General features: G+C 38.4%; 1 protein-coding gene across 6 annotated transcripts in view; it reads right to left on the bottom strand.

Moving 5' to 3' along the window:
• HDAC9 (histone deacetylase 9) overlaps positions 1 to 18,808 on the bottom strand; it is a 480,477-nt gene that overhangs the window by 428,237 nt on the left and 33,432 nt on the right. For all 6 annotated transcript variants that reach the window (XM_040545937.1, XM_040545942.1, XM_040545957.1 and 3 more), the window contains exon 2: positions 16,687 to 16,802. In XM_040545937.1, the coding sequence (XP_040401871.1) occupies positions 16,687 to 16,708 (22 nt within the window). In that variant the 5' untranslated portion in view covers positions 16,709 to 16,802. The remainder of the gene's footprint in view (positions 1 to 16,686; positions 16,803 to 18,808) is intronic.

Below are 18,808 nucleotides of genomic sequence, written 5' to 3'. Positions count from 1 at the left end.
ACAACAAAATACTCCTTACTCACACTTTAGACACACCTATTCTCATGCATTCTCATGTTTCTGCGTGTTTTCTCTCTGTACCCTTTTTCTTATGACCTTTTCCCTATTCTTTTAGCCAAACCCAGTGTTCACCTCTCCTCTATGACATCTTTTAGGGTTTCCAGTCTTAACTTTTTTTTCCCTTCCCTGTGCTGCTTTCTTCTTTAACCCCTTTGTCAATGTCTTTCTTCCTAATCCTTCTCTACATGCAAATTCTGATTTTGGTTCATTATTCAGTTGATTGGCTTGGGCTTTCTTACTATTGCTGAAAGAAGTGTACTGCTAACTTCACTTGTATAGACAGATCTGCACCCCAAAGACAGCTACTGCAGCCATCTGTTAGTGTCTCTCTGCCAGAGAATGAATGATGCCTCTACAAGGCTATAGGTACTCGTAGTCAGTCCATTGAAATCGAAACATTATTGTTCATTTGTCATAGCTTCCTTGGATGCTAATGGATTAAGGAGTTCTGTCAGGAGTAAGCTTTCTTGCATTTTTGGAGAGGGGGAGCAAGTAGACCCCTCAAGTGCAACCAAGAACACTGTGCAAAAGGCATATTCAAATGTACCAGTCTGAAAAGGTGATGAAGTCACAGAAATAACACAGGAGAAAGGTGATGTAGTAATTTCATATAGGTGCACTATGTTTTGAATTCCTCTCTCTGCTTCTAGCCTTTGTGAGAAAGCTGAATAGAAGAGACAAAGCACTCAGTGGCTATTTCAGGATTATCCTGTCTTCGTTTACACTTACTTTTGTGGAATATGTCCACAAAACCTTGTCTAGGGCAACAGCTGAATGTTTTGACACAAGAAAAGGAGATTTACCAGGACCTGAGACAGCTTTTGAGCAATACCAGAGTGCTGTCTGCACCCACAGCAACTACTGAAATCTGAGTTGGGGATATCTAAATGAGCTGTATCCACTTGACCTCACTAAAGATATACTTCAAGGCTTGAGGAACAACACAAGCACTAGGGGAAGCTGTGAAAAATATCTCATGTCTGTTTTCTTCATGTAGCTTGAAGTGTGTGTGTTGTGCACTGGCCTTTATTGCAGGGTATTGCCTCAAAATACTACTGTCTCAAAACACAGACTAGCTGCAATTTTTATTTATTTATTTATTTTATTTTAAAGCAGGGGTTCTGCTCAGCTTTTATTAAATAGCTTCTGTAGAAATACACTCCTGGCATCATTATTCAGATTCAGCTCCCTCTATTCGTAACAAGGAGACCCTGGTTAGACGAAAACAGCACGTGGGCCGTATGTTCTAGCAAGACAAAGGATTGCCAGTGCTGTTCCAGAGTCAGCGAGCTGTTTGTTGACACGGTTAACAGCTTTTTTTGCCCCTCTGATTAGGGAGTGATATGATTCACAGGACACTGAGAATAACTAACAGCTCTGCGCTCACAGAAAACACCTTTTTCATCTACCATGCCCCAGCTCAGTAAACTTTCATGAATTTTCCACTCAGATCATTCTCCGTTACCAAGCGCAGAAATAAATACAGACAACATGAAATATCTATACACAGATGATACGGACATTCAGTTTTGAAAAGCCTTTAAATTCATTTCTGCAGAGAACAGATGTAGCCTTAAATAGCCGTATGTGAGGGAAGCCAGATGTGAGCAGCTGCCACCTGCATCACTCATGCCACAGCAATGTCCTAATTATATAATTCTAATTCTAATTACCTTAATAAACTGGGGGGACTCACAGAATAAATAAGATGAAATGCAAAGGCAAGTATAAAGGAATACATTTTGGGTAGAAGTGAAAATAAAAACCCATGAACAAAAATAAAATCCACCAAATAAATCCCAGAAAATAAACCAATAAATACAACAGTGGGTTATAATAACCCTGATTCCCCCTTCTGCTGTAAAGTGCTCTAATAGTTAAATGACTCAGCAGTGGAAACTATTCAAAGAACAGGCAACTCTCCAAAATACCAGTAAAAATGGAAGAAGGTACAGGAGATGCAAGGTAAATATTTCTGGTACTTTGGTATCACCACCTGGAAAAAGGTAACATGCTTTTAGGTGGCAAACGAATCTAAGAATCAAAGAGAGAAAACTGAAAAAGAGTACAAGACTTAGAAGTATGGTCTATGAGAAATGGTTAAAGAAAATGATTTGTACAATTTAGTAAAGAGGAAATTAAAATAAATACTACCAAACCTCATCTTAGGAAAAGAATACTGAATAAATGAGGAAGGAAAAGGAAGGCAGTGATCACTAGTTCTCACGTCTGCAGATCAACTAGCAGTTAATGAAAATTTGTAACAAAGGGCACTTTGGGTGGGAGCTGAGAATACTAAAATGACTCAGTGCTTTGTTTTGCCAGAAACTGGCAATGTGTCGAGCCAAAAACTCGTAACATCCTATATTCATTGACGGGAGTTTTGCCAAATCATGTCAGGTTGCCTTCCTTTCTGCCCGAACTCCCAGCCAGAGGCCGTCACCTCCAGCACGACCAGCACGCACCACAGGCCTCACCGAAAACAGGCATTCCCCTGGGACTCCGGGTGGCTGCTGAGCTAAAGCATTCCTATCAGGCTCTGGCAGCCCCTCCAATACTCTCGCACACTCACACACACCCTCTGGCACACTCTCTCTCACGCACTCTCTCACACGCTCTCTCCCTCCCCCTCAATCTCTCACTCCCTCTCACACTCACACTCATACTCACTCTCATTCTTAGACTCACACTCCAACTCACACACTCTCACTCATTCTCACACACGCTCACATTCATATTGCACTTACACTCCATTCCATTTACACTACCACACTCCTCTCAGTCACCCACTCCACTCACATTCCAGTCACACTCACACTCCAATCACACTCCACTCAGACTCCTCTCATACTCCCACCCCTTTCATACTCACACGCACATACTCCACTCATATTCCAGTCACACTCTCACTTCACTCACCTTCATACTCCACTCCCAAACTCACGCCACTCACATTCACACTCTTACTTCTATTCCACTCACACTCGCACTCCACTCATACTCCCACCAGGCACTATTGAGGGATTACATGATTGCAAAATCCTCTCCTCCAAATTTAAGCAGCAGTCCAAAATAAGATTTTTGTGTGTGTTAATGTACTTCACACCACAATAAACTTTCAAAAAATTTCTCAGGGTTTACAAAGCTTGCATGTCTAAACTGCAATGTTAAATAGCTGTAACTAGTAAAAATGTAAAGAATCTTATGTTTGTAAGTATAACTGCACATAGAAACAGGTCATAAAGGGGGACTCTGGAATCCATGCTACTGACAATTTTTAAGACAGGTGTTTGCCCAGCATCCCCAGAGAGGATCAAGGGTTTTTAAAATATACCTTGAGACAGGTTCAAACCACGAAGTCTATCGTTTCAGCAGAACTTAGATCCAACACACAAAATGCACAGCACAAAACAGTCTTTCAATATTTTCAAAACACAAAAAAGTAAAGTTTGGTTCCTCAAAACTAAATCATAACTCATGGTCCCATTTGACACTCAGTTTCTACATGCTACAAAACAGTATTTAATTTCTTGATTAAGATATTCCCTACACTATAACATTTCAGAGTTTCTAATGAAGTTTTGAAATTGTCACCAGCTTCAAAATTAAGATGGTACAAAATAGTCCTGCTTTTTATGAGTTACCAGATCTGCAAACTACCTGTTATAAGCGTTACAATTATCACTGCAGAAACACTTATTCTGCAGAAACACATCTGGGCTGCTAGAGACAAAATTAGGAGGTGGTGTGTGGGTGGGAAAAAATTTAAAGTTGGCAAACACCTTTTTAGGGTGCTCAACATAATCAACATCTATGCAGCTAATCTAATGAATGAAGAAACTAAAAGGAAGTTTGAAGGCTTAACATCTTGGGGCTTTATGTTATCTGTTGTGTCTTATTTACCTTTCTGTACAATACAAAATTTTGTATTTTAGAAACAGATTGTTACAAAAACATTATAAATTCATGCAGGAGAATATTACCTGCATAATCTTTCACAGAATCACAGAATGGTTTGGGTTGGAAGGGACCCTAAAGATCACCCAGGTCCAATCGCTGTGCCATGTGCAGGGACACCTCCCACTAGACCAGATTGCCCAAAGCCCCATCCAGCCTGGCCTTGAACACTTCCAGGGATGGGGCATTTCAACAAAACAAGTTTCACATACTTCTAACTGCTTGTGTTGCATAAGTCCTAATGAATATTAAATGCCTGATGGTCAGATACTGAAATATCACTTTAAAAGTGGTACATTGTATGACTGACCATGTGAACTTGTTGGTCATTTGAGCTGAAGGATGAAAGGGTCCAATGAGCCTCCAAATTCTGCATGGACAGAACTGGCATCTTTTAACATCTGGAAACCAGAATGACCAGTAAAGTGAGGATGTGTTAAGAAGTTACTTGTACTGCTCTCAAGCTTTACCTAGGCCTAAGTCATTTTACAGTTCTGGAGGCTGACCATGCTTCTTTTTCCTGCTCAAAAATCACAAAAATCATTTCTTTCAAAGGTAGTACACGAGCTGCCTTCCTTCTTCCTTCCTCACCTTGCCAACAGCATTGTTTCTGTGGCTATGTAGTGAGCCACAATGAGGAATCAATCCAGGCTGAAAAACACCTTTTTTGTCTGTCCTTGTGAGCTGAGCTGAGCCTGGATCAGTTCCCAAATCTGGTTCACTGTGGCCGCATGAATAAATACACCTGGCATGACTGAATAGTCAATGAGAAGAGTGAGGACAACTGGCTGGCAGTCACTAGAGCTGCCTGTTCTAGCACTACCATTGAGAAAGTCCTTTCTTAAAATGTAACCTCCCCTTGGTGGCTTCCTGAATCACAGTTTCCTTGCTCAAAGTCTCCTGACTGCAGGTCTCTCCTGCACTAGAGAGGAATGAGTGCTGTTTTCTCCCTCCATCTCCTTCCCCCCACACTAAGACAGACACACAATGGCTCTTGACACCAAATCATTTAGTACTTACTGAAGTGAATCAGCAACCTGATGAGTGAAATCACCCAGGAGTAAAATAAGTTTGGGGCTGTGCAGGGAACCATGAGCATCTCCCACGCTACTCGTGTTCTCAAATAGAAGAGCTTTAAGAGCATTCCAAGCTAAGAATGACATCAAAAAAGGATTTTGTTGTTTACCTAGATACTGTAAAAGCAGTTCCCCAAATCTACACCTTACAGCTCTGAGGGCATTTTCTGATCCTCCTGCATATCTCAGACTTAGCAGTTCATGGATAGCAGAGCAGGCTCCTGTGATGGACCCTCATGGCTCCCAGCCCAGAAGTGGCCATGAGTCCAACCCCAGCGGGCTGGCTGCCAGAGCTGCAGCCCCACCAGTCCCTTGGCCACCACAGCCTGGCAGTGCCCGATACAACATTCAGACCTGAGGAGAAGGCCAGAGTACAAGGCTTTCACAGGAGCTTCTGTGCTCCAGGCTTCTCCTGGCCCAGCTTGCATTTAAAGGCAACTACCACAAGCACCTTGACACCTGAAGTACCCTGGTCAAGCCCAGGCATTTGGCAAGCCTGTAAGAACACTGCTGTTCCTTCAAAGGCTGTGAACGTGCTGTATAGCAAAAAGCTGTTGACTGCACTGAGTTCCCTTCCAAGAACACGAGATAGAGAATTGGTCCCACAAACCCAGGCATTAGGATTTCCCATGATTGACACAGCCCAAAGAATACTTTTTCTGTATGACTGTCCACATGAATAAGTTAGGAAGTTCAAAGATGGTAGTGACAAAAAAGAAAATCTAGGCCTTCAGCCTTCTGGAATTGGATTACAGCATAATACATGACACCTGACAAAATTAAGTGTGGCACAGTCATTTTCTTTAGTTGAATGTTCTCACATCCTGACACTACTTCCACCCCACCCCTCAGAGCAAATTCATATGCTTAGGGAAGGCCTTACAGTTTAAGTTAAAGAAGTTGCATCAAGAGAAGCCAAGTTCTTCTAAAGCAAAGCAAGATGCTCTCATTGTACAAGTTTCCTGCTACCACAAAACAGTTTAAGGGAGGTTACAGGCAGTGAAGAAGTAGAAGAGGTGGTTAAGTATCTCCTGGCTTTCCAAATTCGTTTAGAGTGATGGCAGAGTTCTCTTCAGCAAAAACACATGTATATTTTGTCATATATTTACTGACAATTGAAGCAACTTCTAGGTGGCTGTTGGGATTTCAAGACTGTAAGGACGGGCCACATAAGGAATTAGGCCCCCATCATTATCCAGCATATTCCAATGTTAAATTACCAAGACTGCTGAAAAGAAGTGGAACAACTTCTAATCTGAATTTGTCTAGCTTCAACTTCTAGCCACGAGATCTCATTAAACCTTCCTCTGTAAGATTAAACATCTTATGTACCAGAAATCTTTTGCACATAAGTACTTCTATATATATTTTTTATATCGCAGTCTCTCAACATTCAGAAAAGACAGACTGAATTCCTGTGGCTTCTTTCAATAACGTATGTTTTCCAGACCCTGTATTATTTTGAAAAATCTTTTTGAAAGCCCTTTTTGAAGTGTTCCTATCAGAATTAGAACCAGTACTCTAAGAATAGCTTTGTGCACTTAGTCTAAAGGGAGGCTGAAGGAAAAGTTTAGCTTGACCTTAACCATCTCTCTTCTTTGTGTTGAAAAGACAACTAAGACATATTCACTGCTGTTTAATCTAAAGCTTCTCTCCACTCCCTCCCCAACACCAGACGCAAAAGCATTAGTCTTCACATTCAGCTCCCGTGTCATAACAAAGTCCACATGCGTCACCAGCTACCAGCGTAGGAGCTTCATGTTTTGTGATTTGGAGTGTTTATCATGAATAACAAGTCATAATAAAGCATCTGTCTGTACAGAGACAGTGAAACATTGATAGTAGAGGGCTATCAAGTCAGGGACCTATGAGGAGAAGCTGAGGAAGCAGACCTTGTTTAGTTTGGTGAGAAGATGAGGAAGAGCAGCCTGCAACTACGTGAGGGGAGACAAAGATCACAGAGGCACGGTTTTCTCACTAGTGTTAGATGACAGTAAAAGGCTCAATGGCCACAAATTCTAACCTGGAGGCTCAGGCTTCTTCACAGGAAGACAGCATGGTACTGGAGCAAAACGCCTAGGGAAGCTCTGCACATCTCCAGCCCTCGAGGTTTTCATCACTCACCTAGCCAACACTGTGACTAACCTGATCTAGAGTTGGCAAAAGTCTCACAAGACCTCTACAGGCCCCTTCTAATGAATATTCAATGATTCTGCTCTTAAGCGCTATATTCTTTGTTTCTTTCATTTGATGATAATCTATATTTTCTGAAAAGAATCAACTTTATCAAATGGGGTTATAGAAGGTTATATAAGCAAGTTTATTGCAGTATAACTTTAGCTTTACCAGAATTAATGTTTTTTCTGTAGATAATTGATAAAAATATTAAATAATGTTAAAGTAATAATAAATTCCTACAGACATCTCCTAGGAAAACCTCCAGGGGATGACAATTTTCCCCATGCACAATGCTTTCTGAAATCTGTTAGCCAGTCTTTATTTCATTTAATGCTGTAATGATTTTGGATAGTGTTATTTTAAACAGATTGTCACTTACCAGAGAAGTCTAATTATATTCCTCAACAATTATCTTATATCAAGCAAGCTTTCTACCACCAAAAACATTAACCCTTTGTTTGATTTCTTTTTCCTCAGAACCATGTTAGCTGACATTAGTTACAATACCATATTTTCATTCTCTATAGAATGCAATCTTCTGATTTGCCTTTCCTAAGGTCACTCAAAATAAAAATATATTTAATTACCTTTAAGTATATGTATGTGTATTTAAAACAAAATATGTTCCTAGATTTATTTTATAGTATTCTGAAATCTGTTTTAAAACATTTAAAAACCTGTTTAGACAATTGTAATAGTATTATTGTAAGTTACCTATTTCTGTCTGTTTAGAATTAGCATCTGATTTTCAATATTTGAGTATTGAAGTACAATTTTTTTTCATTACTTTGAGATGAGAAAAAAAAAGTAACCTCCCCAGCTGACAGAGAAGTATTTATTGCCTCTTCCACACTTTAAACACCTTTACGCAGTGAACATCACCACAACAGGCCACATCTATTGAAAAGACACCACTAGGAATAAATAATATTTCACTTAGAGTAATTCTTTCACTCTGGAACTGTCCCATTGTACAGTTTGTCCCCTGCCCACATGGGACCAGATCCTTACCCATAACCAGCTATACCCCAGGTACTTAGCAAAACCCTGCACAGTCTCAGTTTACATGCACTGAAGATACATCCATTGACAAGGAGAAAAAACTGAGAAATGGAGAATGTTTTACAGGATATTTCAGTGGAAAATAAATTTGAACACTATTTCTAGAGGTGTGTATATCGTGTCTAAGTGAGCACTAAGAATAAATTATATACTTAAAAAGGAGAAGTTCAAATGTGTAATTAAAAAAAATATGAAGTCTTTACAAGCTTTAGAAACCATATAAAAATAAAAATAAAAACTAATAAAAAAAACTTCCAAGTTTTATTCCCAGAGAGATTATTTAGCTGTTAAAGTGCTACTGCTCAAAAAGTAAGGCCTGTGCTTTGGCTGCACAGAGAAAAAACATTTATTTTGAAAGACAAAATCCCAGAGAAAAACACCTGGTGGCCAATATTAACAACTGATTCCTGAAAAGAAAAGACAATACAATTTTAATTTTCAAGCACCTTATCCATTTGAAGAGACTGGAATTTATCATGTATGCATACGTTAACATTTGTGCACATATATCATGTTAATGGTATATTATATCATAAACAATGATATATACATGACGAGGTTATAAAAAACTCTCCAGATGTGTAGCTAAACTTAATTTGCAGAAGCAGCAAATAATCCTACAATATAGTGTCTACAAAACTTATGTTGTTGTCATTTACTTAAAACTTGAATAGTTAACACACAAAACCTAGACCTCTATTAACATGCACAGGTGTAAATGCAAAAATGAAAGCAGGACCATGTGACTTTAATTACTAATTTTAATAGTACATGTCATAAATTACTTCTAAGAGAGAAACAAGGAAGTAGCACAATTTATTTACAAACTTTAGAAACCAGAAAGTAAACAAGACTTTTTTAATCTAACACATACACAGAACATTTTATTCATTTGGTTGTCTTCTACATAGATTCCCAACTACAGAACACATTTTGGATCCAAATTTTGCATGTAAGTTTGAGTTATTCAGATTTTATCTGGAAGCATCTGGATAAGGACATCAGGCTGAAACTAATATGGAAAAAAGTATAGAAAGACATAGCAATTCTATAAAAAACAACTTCTTTTGGATTTCATAAGGGGACAAGTAAGATTTTATATCAGCCTGAGGCTGTTTTGAAACTGTAAGGAGATTCAAGAGGTCAAAGCATCTGAGCTGCACATCTGGGTTTTGCTTTCCATTGAAAGGTTAAAAAAAAAACAGGGAATGCAGTACTGTAAGAATCCTTCTTTTACGCTTTTCAGAAAGGCTGAGCTTATATTCTTTTTTGATATATTAAAAAGCTGCAGTACTCTGTCACTCATTTTTTGTGGCATAACTTCATAACAGTGTAGGTAACATATCAATTAAAAGATAACGTATCTATTAATCCTGAAAGTTATTGGACTATATTCAGTGAATTCTGCTGAATAAAATACATTTAACTCAGCCTTTATATATGTGGTTGGTTGTTTTTTTTTTGTAAACAAAGGAAAAGTCATCACAAAGAATATATGCGTTTGATTCCTTATGTCTGTAGTCAGAGCCCAGAGAAACATTTATGCACTCAGCTTCAATGGAATTTAAACACTTATACCCTTTTCTGTATGAAGAAGAGTTTTTTTTTAGTCTTGTTATTTCATTTACTTTTTTTTTTTTTGACTCAAAGGTCTCTTAAATCTTTTTGTAAAAAGACTGAAAAAATATATTTTGCAGTAACTACATACACATCTACTCATCAAAATATTCTTCACCTGTTCAATGGCATCCACTACTGGTTCAGAGATGGTTAGTGGACATCAGTGTAAATTCTCACTGTGTTTCAATATTTATGTAGTAGTGGAAATACCAATATGGAGCATTTTTTGTATTTAGTCTTCAGGAATATAAAATCACAGAATCACAGAGTATTCTTTGTTGGAAGGGACCCACGAGGATCACTGAGTCCAACTCTTGGTGCCACACAAGGGCATGCAGAAATCAAACCATATTTCTGACTTTTGTCCAGACCCTTCTTGAACTCCAGCAGCTCGGTGCTGTGACCACTGTCCTGGGGAGCCTGTCCCAGTGCCCGACCACCCCCTGGGTGCAGAACCTTTCCCTAACACCCAGCCTGACCCTCCCCTGTCCCAGCTCCATGCTGTTCCCTCGGGTCCTGTCACTGTCCCCAGACAGCAGAGCTCAGCACCTGCCTCTCCGCTCCCCTTGTGAGGGAGCTGCAGGCCGCCGTGAGGCCTCCTCTCAGCCTCCTCTGCTCTGGGCTGAACAAACCAAGGGACCTCAGCCACTCCTCATACATCTTGTGTTCCAGACCCTTCACCATCTTTGTCACCCTTCTTTGGGCACTCTGTAATGGTTTTATGTCCTTCTTATATTGTGGCACCCAAAACTGCACACAGCACTTGAGGTGAGGTCGCACCAGCGCAGGGCAGAGTGGGACAATCCCTTCCCTCAACCGGAGGGCAGTGCTGTGCCTGATGCACCCCAGGATATGCTTGGCTCTCCTGGATGCCAGGGCACACCGCTGGCTCATGTTCAGCTTGCTGTTGACCATAACCCCTAGATCCCTTTCTGTGGGGCTGCTCTCCAGCATCTCATCCCCCAGTCTGTGCGCCTATCCAAAGTTGCCCTGTCCCAGATGCAGAATCCAGCATCTGGTCTTGTTGAATTTCATATTGTTGGGTGATTGCCCAGCTCTTTAACTTTTCATGATCTCTCTGCAAGGCCTCTGTACCCTTGAGGGATTTAACAACTCCTCCCAATTTAATGTTGTCTGCAGACTAAGTATACCTTTAAGTCCTGTGTCCAAGTCATTTATGAAAGTATTGAAGAGAACTGGCCCTAAAATGGAACCCTGAAGAACCCCACTAGTGACTGGCTGCCAGCCCTACATAACCCCAGTTATTATAACCCTTTGAGCCCAACTCAAACAGCCAAGTGTTCACCCATCATATAACATTTATATAACTGTATGCTGGACATTTTTTCCAGAAGGATACTGTGAGAAACAATATTGAAAGCCTTGCTGAAACTCAAAAAGATTACATCAACTGGCTTTCCTTGGTCAAATAGGTGGATGATCTTGTCATAAAAGGAAACTAAGTTCATTAAACAGGACTTTCCCTCGTGAACCCATGTTGGCCATGGCCAATGACAGTACTGTCTTTCAGGTGTTTTTCAACCACTCCCAGAATAATCTTCTTCATAATTTTACCTGGTACTGAAGTGAGACTGATAGGCCTATAATTACCAGGGTCTTCTTCCTTGCCCTTCTTGAAAACCGGAACAATGTTTGCCAGCTTCCAGTCAACTGGGACCTCCCCAGATTCCCAATACCATAGAAAAATAATTGAGAGAGGTCTTGCAATGACATCAGCCAGCTCTTTGAATACCCTGGTATGAATCCCATCGGGCCCCATAGATGTATATGCAGCCAGGTGGAGCAGCAAATCCTGCACAAGTTCACAGTTATATGCAGTCAGGTGGAGCAGCAAATCCCACAGAATATGAGGAAAAAGACTTATGAAAAAGCAGAGCAAAGCAGAAGAAAATAGGGGGAGTCAATTCTGCAGAGGAAGAAACAAACACCTATTAAAGAAACTTAGAATTAAAATGTCAAAAAAGTTATGCAAAAGCAGGAACTGGCAGAATTCAGTACACAGCTCCTCTCTGTTCTTCCCCTCCTTCCCCCGCTCAGTTTATTAAGAAAAGTAAAATAATTTCAGATTGGCTACAGCAACAAGCAGGTCTTACAAAACACTAAAGACCTGGAAAAATAAGTAACGTTGTTGAAGAGCAGAAAGAAGTGTGAACAGTAATTTCCAATATATTAAACATCAATAGTATGTCAGACTTCGATTTTAACTCCATTATTACAGATATAGTAAAGAGGTAATTTCATCTTAGTTGCAACTAAGTCAGTTTTACACATTTTGAACATGTTATCTTTAGCAGCAAGCCCACATTGATATGCTTTTGAAAACCAGCAAGATCCCAGGGACACTGAAAAACTCTCTCGTTCTAACTAATGGCTAGCTTTCCACAACATCACACATCCTATTTAGCAATAGTTTGCAGTAACTAGAAAACTGATGGACAGTTCAGAGTTCTAGGTCTTTTCTTCATCATTTATTAATATTATTCTTCATCACCTCTATTAATATTACTTACCTCTCTTTCCCAACAGAAATGATTCTATGCCGAGTAATTCCATGAACAACTGTAGGGTTTCTGGTTTTGTTGTTAATGGAATTGATTTCATTTAAATATTCCAATATTGCTTTTAATTTCACAGTGAAAAGCAAAGCACTAAATCTGAAATCCCTGGACTTATTCCCTTTCTCAGGAAAAAAAAAAAAAAAAAAAAAAAAAAGTAGGATTTTCATATCCCCATGATCTTTATCTTTACACAAATATTTATAGTCCACCTTTCCTAATAGGTGCAGTTATTCTTTTTAAAAAATCTGGGTAAGAAGTACTATATTAAGTCAACTTTAAATGATCCATTCAGAAATGAAGCAACCTTTGCAAGGGTTAGACTCCTTAGAAACTGAGCTGGTATTTACATAACAGAAACAATCCCCAGCCACACAACCATGTTAATGGAAGATATTTCAAAGCATTAGACAGAAGCAAATAACTGCAAAATACATCCATGAGTATTAATCCACCACTCAGGTATTATTTAGTATTAAAGAAAAATAAGTCTCAAAACAGCAGGTTAGCTATTCCCTTTAAAAGCAAATAAATATTTTCTTTTTCTAATGCTTTTTATACACACAGATCGGTTCAGAACATGCAATGGCAACAGGATGTAAACATTTCCTTAATGATCTTACAATTTATAACAAGCAAAGCAAACAACCAAACATCAGTACCTTTCCCTGTTGGGATTCAGCATTTACTTTATAGCTCTACAGATTAGCAAGAGCCTGGTCCCTTAAGGTTCAAAGAGTTTAGATCAATTTAACAGGTTACAGTGCTGTTGCAAGTCAATGTTGCTACACAGGAGACCTATTCATTGCATCATCATACAACCTAAGGAAATACTTACGTGCACTGGTACTGCAAACAAATCCTATCTAAAGGGGTTTGTCAGATAGTATTTGAATAAAACATGTAATGCTTCCTTGTGCCACATCAGGTCTTTCAATGGTCTTTCTGACAATTTAAGTATCAAGGGAAAGCAATTCTCAATAAATATTTCCTCTGCTTACTGCACCACAGCACAGAGCTTCTAGTAATAGAAATGCCTCAAGGACTTACAGATCATGTTGTAAAAATACAGAGAAATTTAGTGTAATACACAGTACTTGAAGCTTCCTATAGCATTTCAGACTTTTTCACTCCCAGAACAGGTCATCTGTGAAGCGGACTAGCCTATAACATTCAGTCACAGTAGCACTGCTTTACCATTTTGCCTCTCCCTTTTTTTTTAAAAAAAAATGTATACTTATCTTCCATGTAAACAATATTTATATGAACATACATAAGCTATCTATATGCAGGCTAGATAAACTGTAGATTAAAAAGTAGAACTACCATTCTGTTGTAATCTACTATGACTTAAAATATTGATGTTTACAATATGTTACAAATGATTTAACTGGCCTTATACAGAAGGCACACAGACTGGTATTTAAATGTAGTATATACCGCACAATAGAAAAAGTGTTTTTAAATACCGTCTATAATATGTTGACATACTGTTCTTCAGAAGGACCTGTAACGTTCAATATACAGAGTACTTGGTACTCCCTTAATGAAACCTACTTAATATTCTTACGTTCAGTACACTGCCCATTCTCTTATTTGCGCACTACTATTTGGAGCAGACTTTGGGGATGGAAGTCTTAATTTCCCCATGAACTATTGTATCCTGCTCACAGCTCTGCTATCACAGGACTCTAACATGCTTATGGACTTCCCTTCCTGGACTGCAGTGAGAAGTCAGAAGTTATTTTGCAGTGGGAAGATGAGCTAAGGAGTAATTAGGATTTTTAAAATAAAATAATAATTGGATGCCCAGTTTGAGACTCTAGTGGTTTTGCATTGTAAGGGAACTTCTGCACCATGTCATGTTTGAGGTCTAGCCATCTAATGTGAAAATTCATTACTTAATAGCTTGTGTATAACCCCTTAATAATTCAAAGTGCAGATTTGTTCCCGTAGGAGCTGTGTGTAGTCTGTCATGTTCATATGCCATTCTACCTCTTAAAAACTGTAGAATAGCTGAGATGTATAAGAGAGGTTTGCTACATAGCTAATAACTGTCAGAAAAGGACAAAATATCAACTTATAAAAATGATTTAGAATGGATGTATACAATTCATGTACGTTTCACATACACAGACAAGTAAAAATAAGAAAGCATAAAGACTATACTTGTAGTAAAAGGTAAAAGCAACACAAATTCACTCCAATTACTTCCAGTGCAAGCTTACCAACATGTTCTTTTTAAAATCTGATGTACCTGAAAGGGCTAACTTAGCATGTAATAGTTTTTATTCAAAATTAGCAACTCACTATGTTGCTCATGCTGTTGATCAGTGTTTCAGCTTTTTCTTAACCTACCATGTTCCATCAGCAGGAGAGAGAAAATCATGATCACTAATTCTGAAATTATTCCAAAATATTTCTATTCTGCAGGAGAATGCTCTAAGTATGGCCAATGGAACATACGTGGTAGACTCATTAAGAAATCTGTAAAGCTATAAAATTTAGGAAAATCTTATCCTCTGGTGCGTGTCACAGGATTAGCATGCTTTGGTTTGTTTTTTTTTCCCCCTTTCAGGTCAATCACTGGCTTAATTTTCCACAGATCCTTTTGTGTGTCAAAAATAGTTAACCTGTTTTCACATTTAGTTAATTAAAACAAATAAGACTCAATATGATGCACACTAAAGCAATGTCAAAATTGCTGATGGAACTCAGGGATGTTGGATACTGAAAGTCTAGGAAGAGAGACCCCTAAGGGATAGATTTAAAGATATTTAGGCATCTAATCTCTACTAAAAGTAACATTTATGAGCTGTCTAAATACAAGTAACCTGGTTATATTGAATGTTTCTCCTTTATTCAATTTAAAATGACAGCAGACAGGAATACATATTTGCAATATGTTTCTTCATAGCAATGAGAATATTGGAAAATTTACTTCCTTTTTGTGAAAGCTAATTTCACTTCTGGCTATTGGTTTCCACAGACCATCTACTGCAAGAAAAGAATTGTTAAAAAGATGCTAAATTGACTGGAGTATCTTGGAATTTGGGAAATCTAGGACAGTTCAAGATTATTTCCTATTAGCCACCACCAGGATACAGAAAAAATAAAGACGTGCCTTTCTACTGAATGCCCCATGCTGCTTTCTATGGATAATTCACTGCCTGGACCACATTGCACTATGAGAAAAAGACGCCTAGTATGAAACCCAGCTGTTCACTCAACGTAAGAGCGATTACTGCCAATTTTCAACTCTACAATCAACAATTCTCCAAGAAACCTCAACGAATTACATTTCTATGAGATAGGGCATGTAGCGGATAAATACAGCTTACTATTACAGTGTTTTCCCCGATGCATTTATAAGCTGTTTGAACAAAATCAAAGCAATCATAAAATAAGCCACCTGTAAAGGGTTATTTTACCAACTGTACTAGAAATAGATACTTGAAGTGTGGGTGAATGAAGTGTGAACCATATGCGACGTTGCACAGATTTGAGCTGGGGACTCTCACTCCTCAAAAGGACTGAAGTCAAAGGATGTTCCATATGCAACATTCTTCTTTGGAAGTTTGAGCACTGGCTACAGATAATAATGGTTCACTTTCTACTGCAGGTTCACCTGCAGTAACTCACTTTTCAAGCATGAGATACAGCTCATTCAGAAACCATTGTTAATTATGCATCCATAAATGAGGAAGCTCTGCAGAGAATGCCCAATGTGTGCAAATACAGCTTTAGCGCTAAAAACGAAAACAACAGAATACCATCTGCACTCTTTCTTTAAAGAAGGCAATTGTGCAAATAATCATTTAATGACTAAACACAAGTATTAAGAATTAAAAATGTTAAGATGCTTATTCATGTCCAGAGGTGATTTTTCAGTTTATTAATAAACTTTACAAAAATATTTAGAGAGCACTGTAGAATTATACCAGCTTTAAAATTCATCTGAGATAAGGTACCCCCCAAAATAGCCTTTTCTACATGCACAGCCTTCATCTTGTTTTATAAGACAGTGATATCTTATGAAGTGCAGCTGGCATATCAGTCACTTGCCAAATCCATTCTATCAACACAAAATTCTGCACATCCTAATGCAGGACAGTGTTCTGCAGGAGTGAGATATAAAAATAAAGAAGCAAACTGACCTGGTTGTGTTGTGGAGCTCATTGCTCTTGATGGAATGATAACTTGTTAACGGTGTACAGCCAAACTGTGGCAGAAGTTGTTCAGATTTTGAGGTTTTGCCTGAACTGGGGTGAATCTGTATAAAATAAAGAAAAAAACATCTTTGACCTATATGTTAACAACATGCTATTTTAAGGGATAATAATTATGTCAGCCACACTTAAACAGAACATCTGAAATCTTTTTCAAAACTACATGTTCTTTCATATACATTTTTGCTCTAAATTCAAAAGCAAAGGACCACTGAAAATAAGACTAAAGCTAGTATTTTTCAAGCTTCGGGGTAATCTACATACAAATTTCTATTATAGTTCATCTGCAGTCACACAAAAATGTAAGAAAGTAAAGGTTGAATTGGTCGTTTATTTTTTCAGTAAGACCAGGGAATTTTAAGACCTGTAAAGTTTGAAAGATTGAGGAAGAAGAGGGATCACATCTTTGCAGCTAAGCAGCAGCCAATTCATAGTTTTACTGCAGACATTTGCAGTCAGCCTTGAAATGTGAATGTGCAGAAGCAGATCAGTATTCAAAAGCCTTTCTGGAAAATGTACTACTTCCTTTATCTCCAATGTTTATATAGTTTAGAATAGAACTTGTTGAAGTAATAAGCATAGTTGAATGGATCTCCCACTTACCAGCTAATGACATCTCTTGACACCACCAAGATAGTTGCTAATAGTGTGGGCTGCTCGAGAGTAGGGCAAGGAATTTTTTGCAGTTTCTCTGAATCTTTTCACAGTCCTGCTGCATTCTCAGTTCAATGCAGAAGCAGAGGCAATAATGTTCCTCTAATATTTCCATCTGCTGAAAGTTTAAAGCTGCAAAGAGGAGGCTTTCAGGAAACTAAAATATATTTTCATTCAAGCATGATATACGCAGCACAATGGGAGAGAGGAGAATGGCGTAGTGCATTACGATGACTGCGACTACCCTATTCAGCCACTGCTCCTGAAGCATCGAAGCAGTCAAAGATATTCTTAGTGCTGAATATCTTAGCAGCTTTTGTCACTTTTTTAAACCACCAACTGCACATTTAGTTTCAAGCTGAGCTCAGCCAAATTTTTAGATTGTATATTGTATTTTATAATATAATTATAACCAATTTTAATCATTTAAGTATAGCATCACTATCATTTGAGAAAGGGAAAAAATCACACATTTAGATACATAACTTCTGCTTTCGTGTCCACTAAAGTAGCCTGTTCAAACAGTCATGTTATTTGGACACATCCAATGTTCCAGCAGACAGCATCTGGAAAACTTACGATTCATAATACTTCATGGAAATGCTGAGTCCTTTTCTTTGCTTACCTTGTGTATCAAGTTTCATGAAACATCAGATGCAACCACTATTAAACTGAACAGACTCCACTGTTAATCTAATCCAAAACCTCTATTTGTGCATATCTTTATGCTGACTGAGGCAGGCAAGTTACTTCCCCATCTAGCTCCAGGAAATGTCACTGAGTACAAGTGCATAATTCAGGCCAGCAGAGTTCCAACATGATTATTTAATTTCATAGAGCTCATTATTAACTTAGCAGCTACACAGATAATCAAGAACATTGTCCATGAACCCAACAGCCATTTATTCAGTATCCAGCCTCAGTTGTTGACTATGGGGTACCTCACAGAAAGGGTATATTGATGTTTAACTATGGCCTTTACTAGAATGAGTTTTCAGTAGATTTAAACTAAACATAATAGAGAAGTCTGAACATTACGTTTTGACAACATTCTAATGAAAACGCTTCTATGATCACCCTAAAACTATTCTAACTTCAATTCACGTAGACCCTCACAGATATTCAGATAATATCAGATATTTTGAGCAAGTACGACCAGAGAACAAGCAGTCAGTTCAAACTGCATTCTCAAGCAGCTAAATTTTCCCTTCACCTTAACAAATCTTCACTTTTTCCCCCCATTAAAAATAACTGCACGTAATTTGCAATACCTGTACAAGACAGCAAGAGATCAGTAGACATGCCTGGCATGCTCCTGTCAGTGCAAATACTGATGCTCCACACTCCCTCAATACAACAGTACCACCCATCCTGAACTCTGAGTTAGGGATACCAG

Source organism: Cygnus olor, chromosome 2 (genome assembly GCF_009769625.2).
Source record: "Cygnus olor isolate bCygOlo1 chromosome 2, bCygOlo1.pri.v2, whole genome shotgun sequence".
In the NCBI taxonomy this organism is placed as follows: Eukaryota; Metazoa; Chordata; class Aves; order Anseriformes; family Anatidae; genus Cygnus; species Cygnus olor.
Note: the sequence above shows the minus strand (reverse complement) of the source record. Positions and strands in the feature narration are given on the sequence as shown.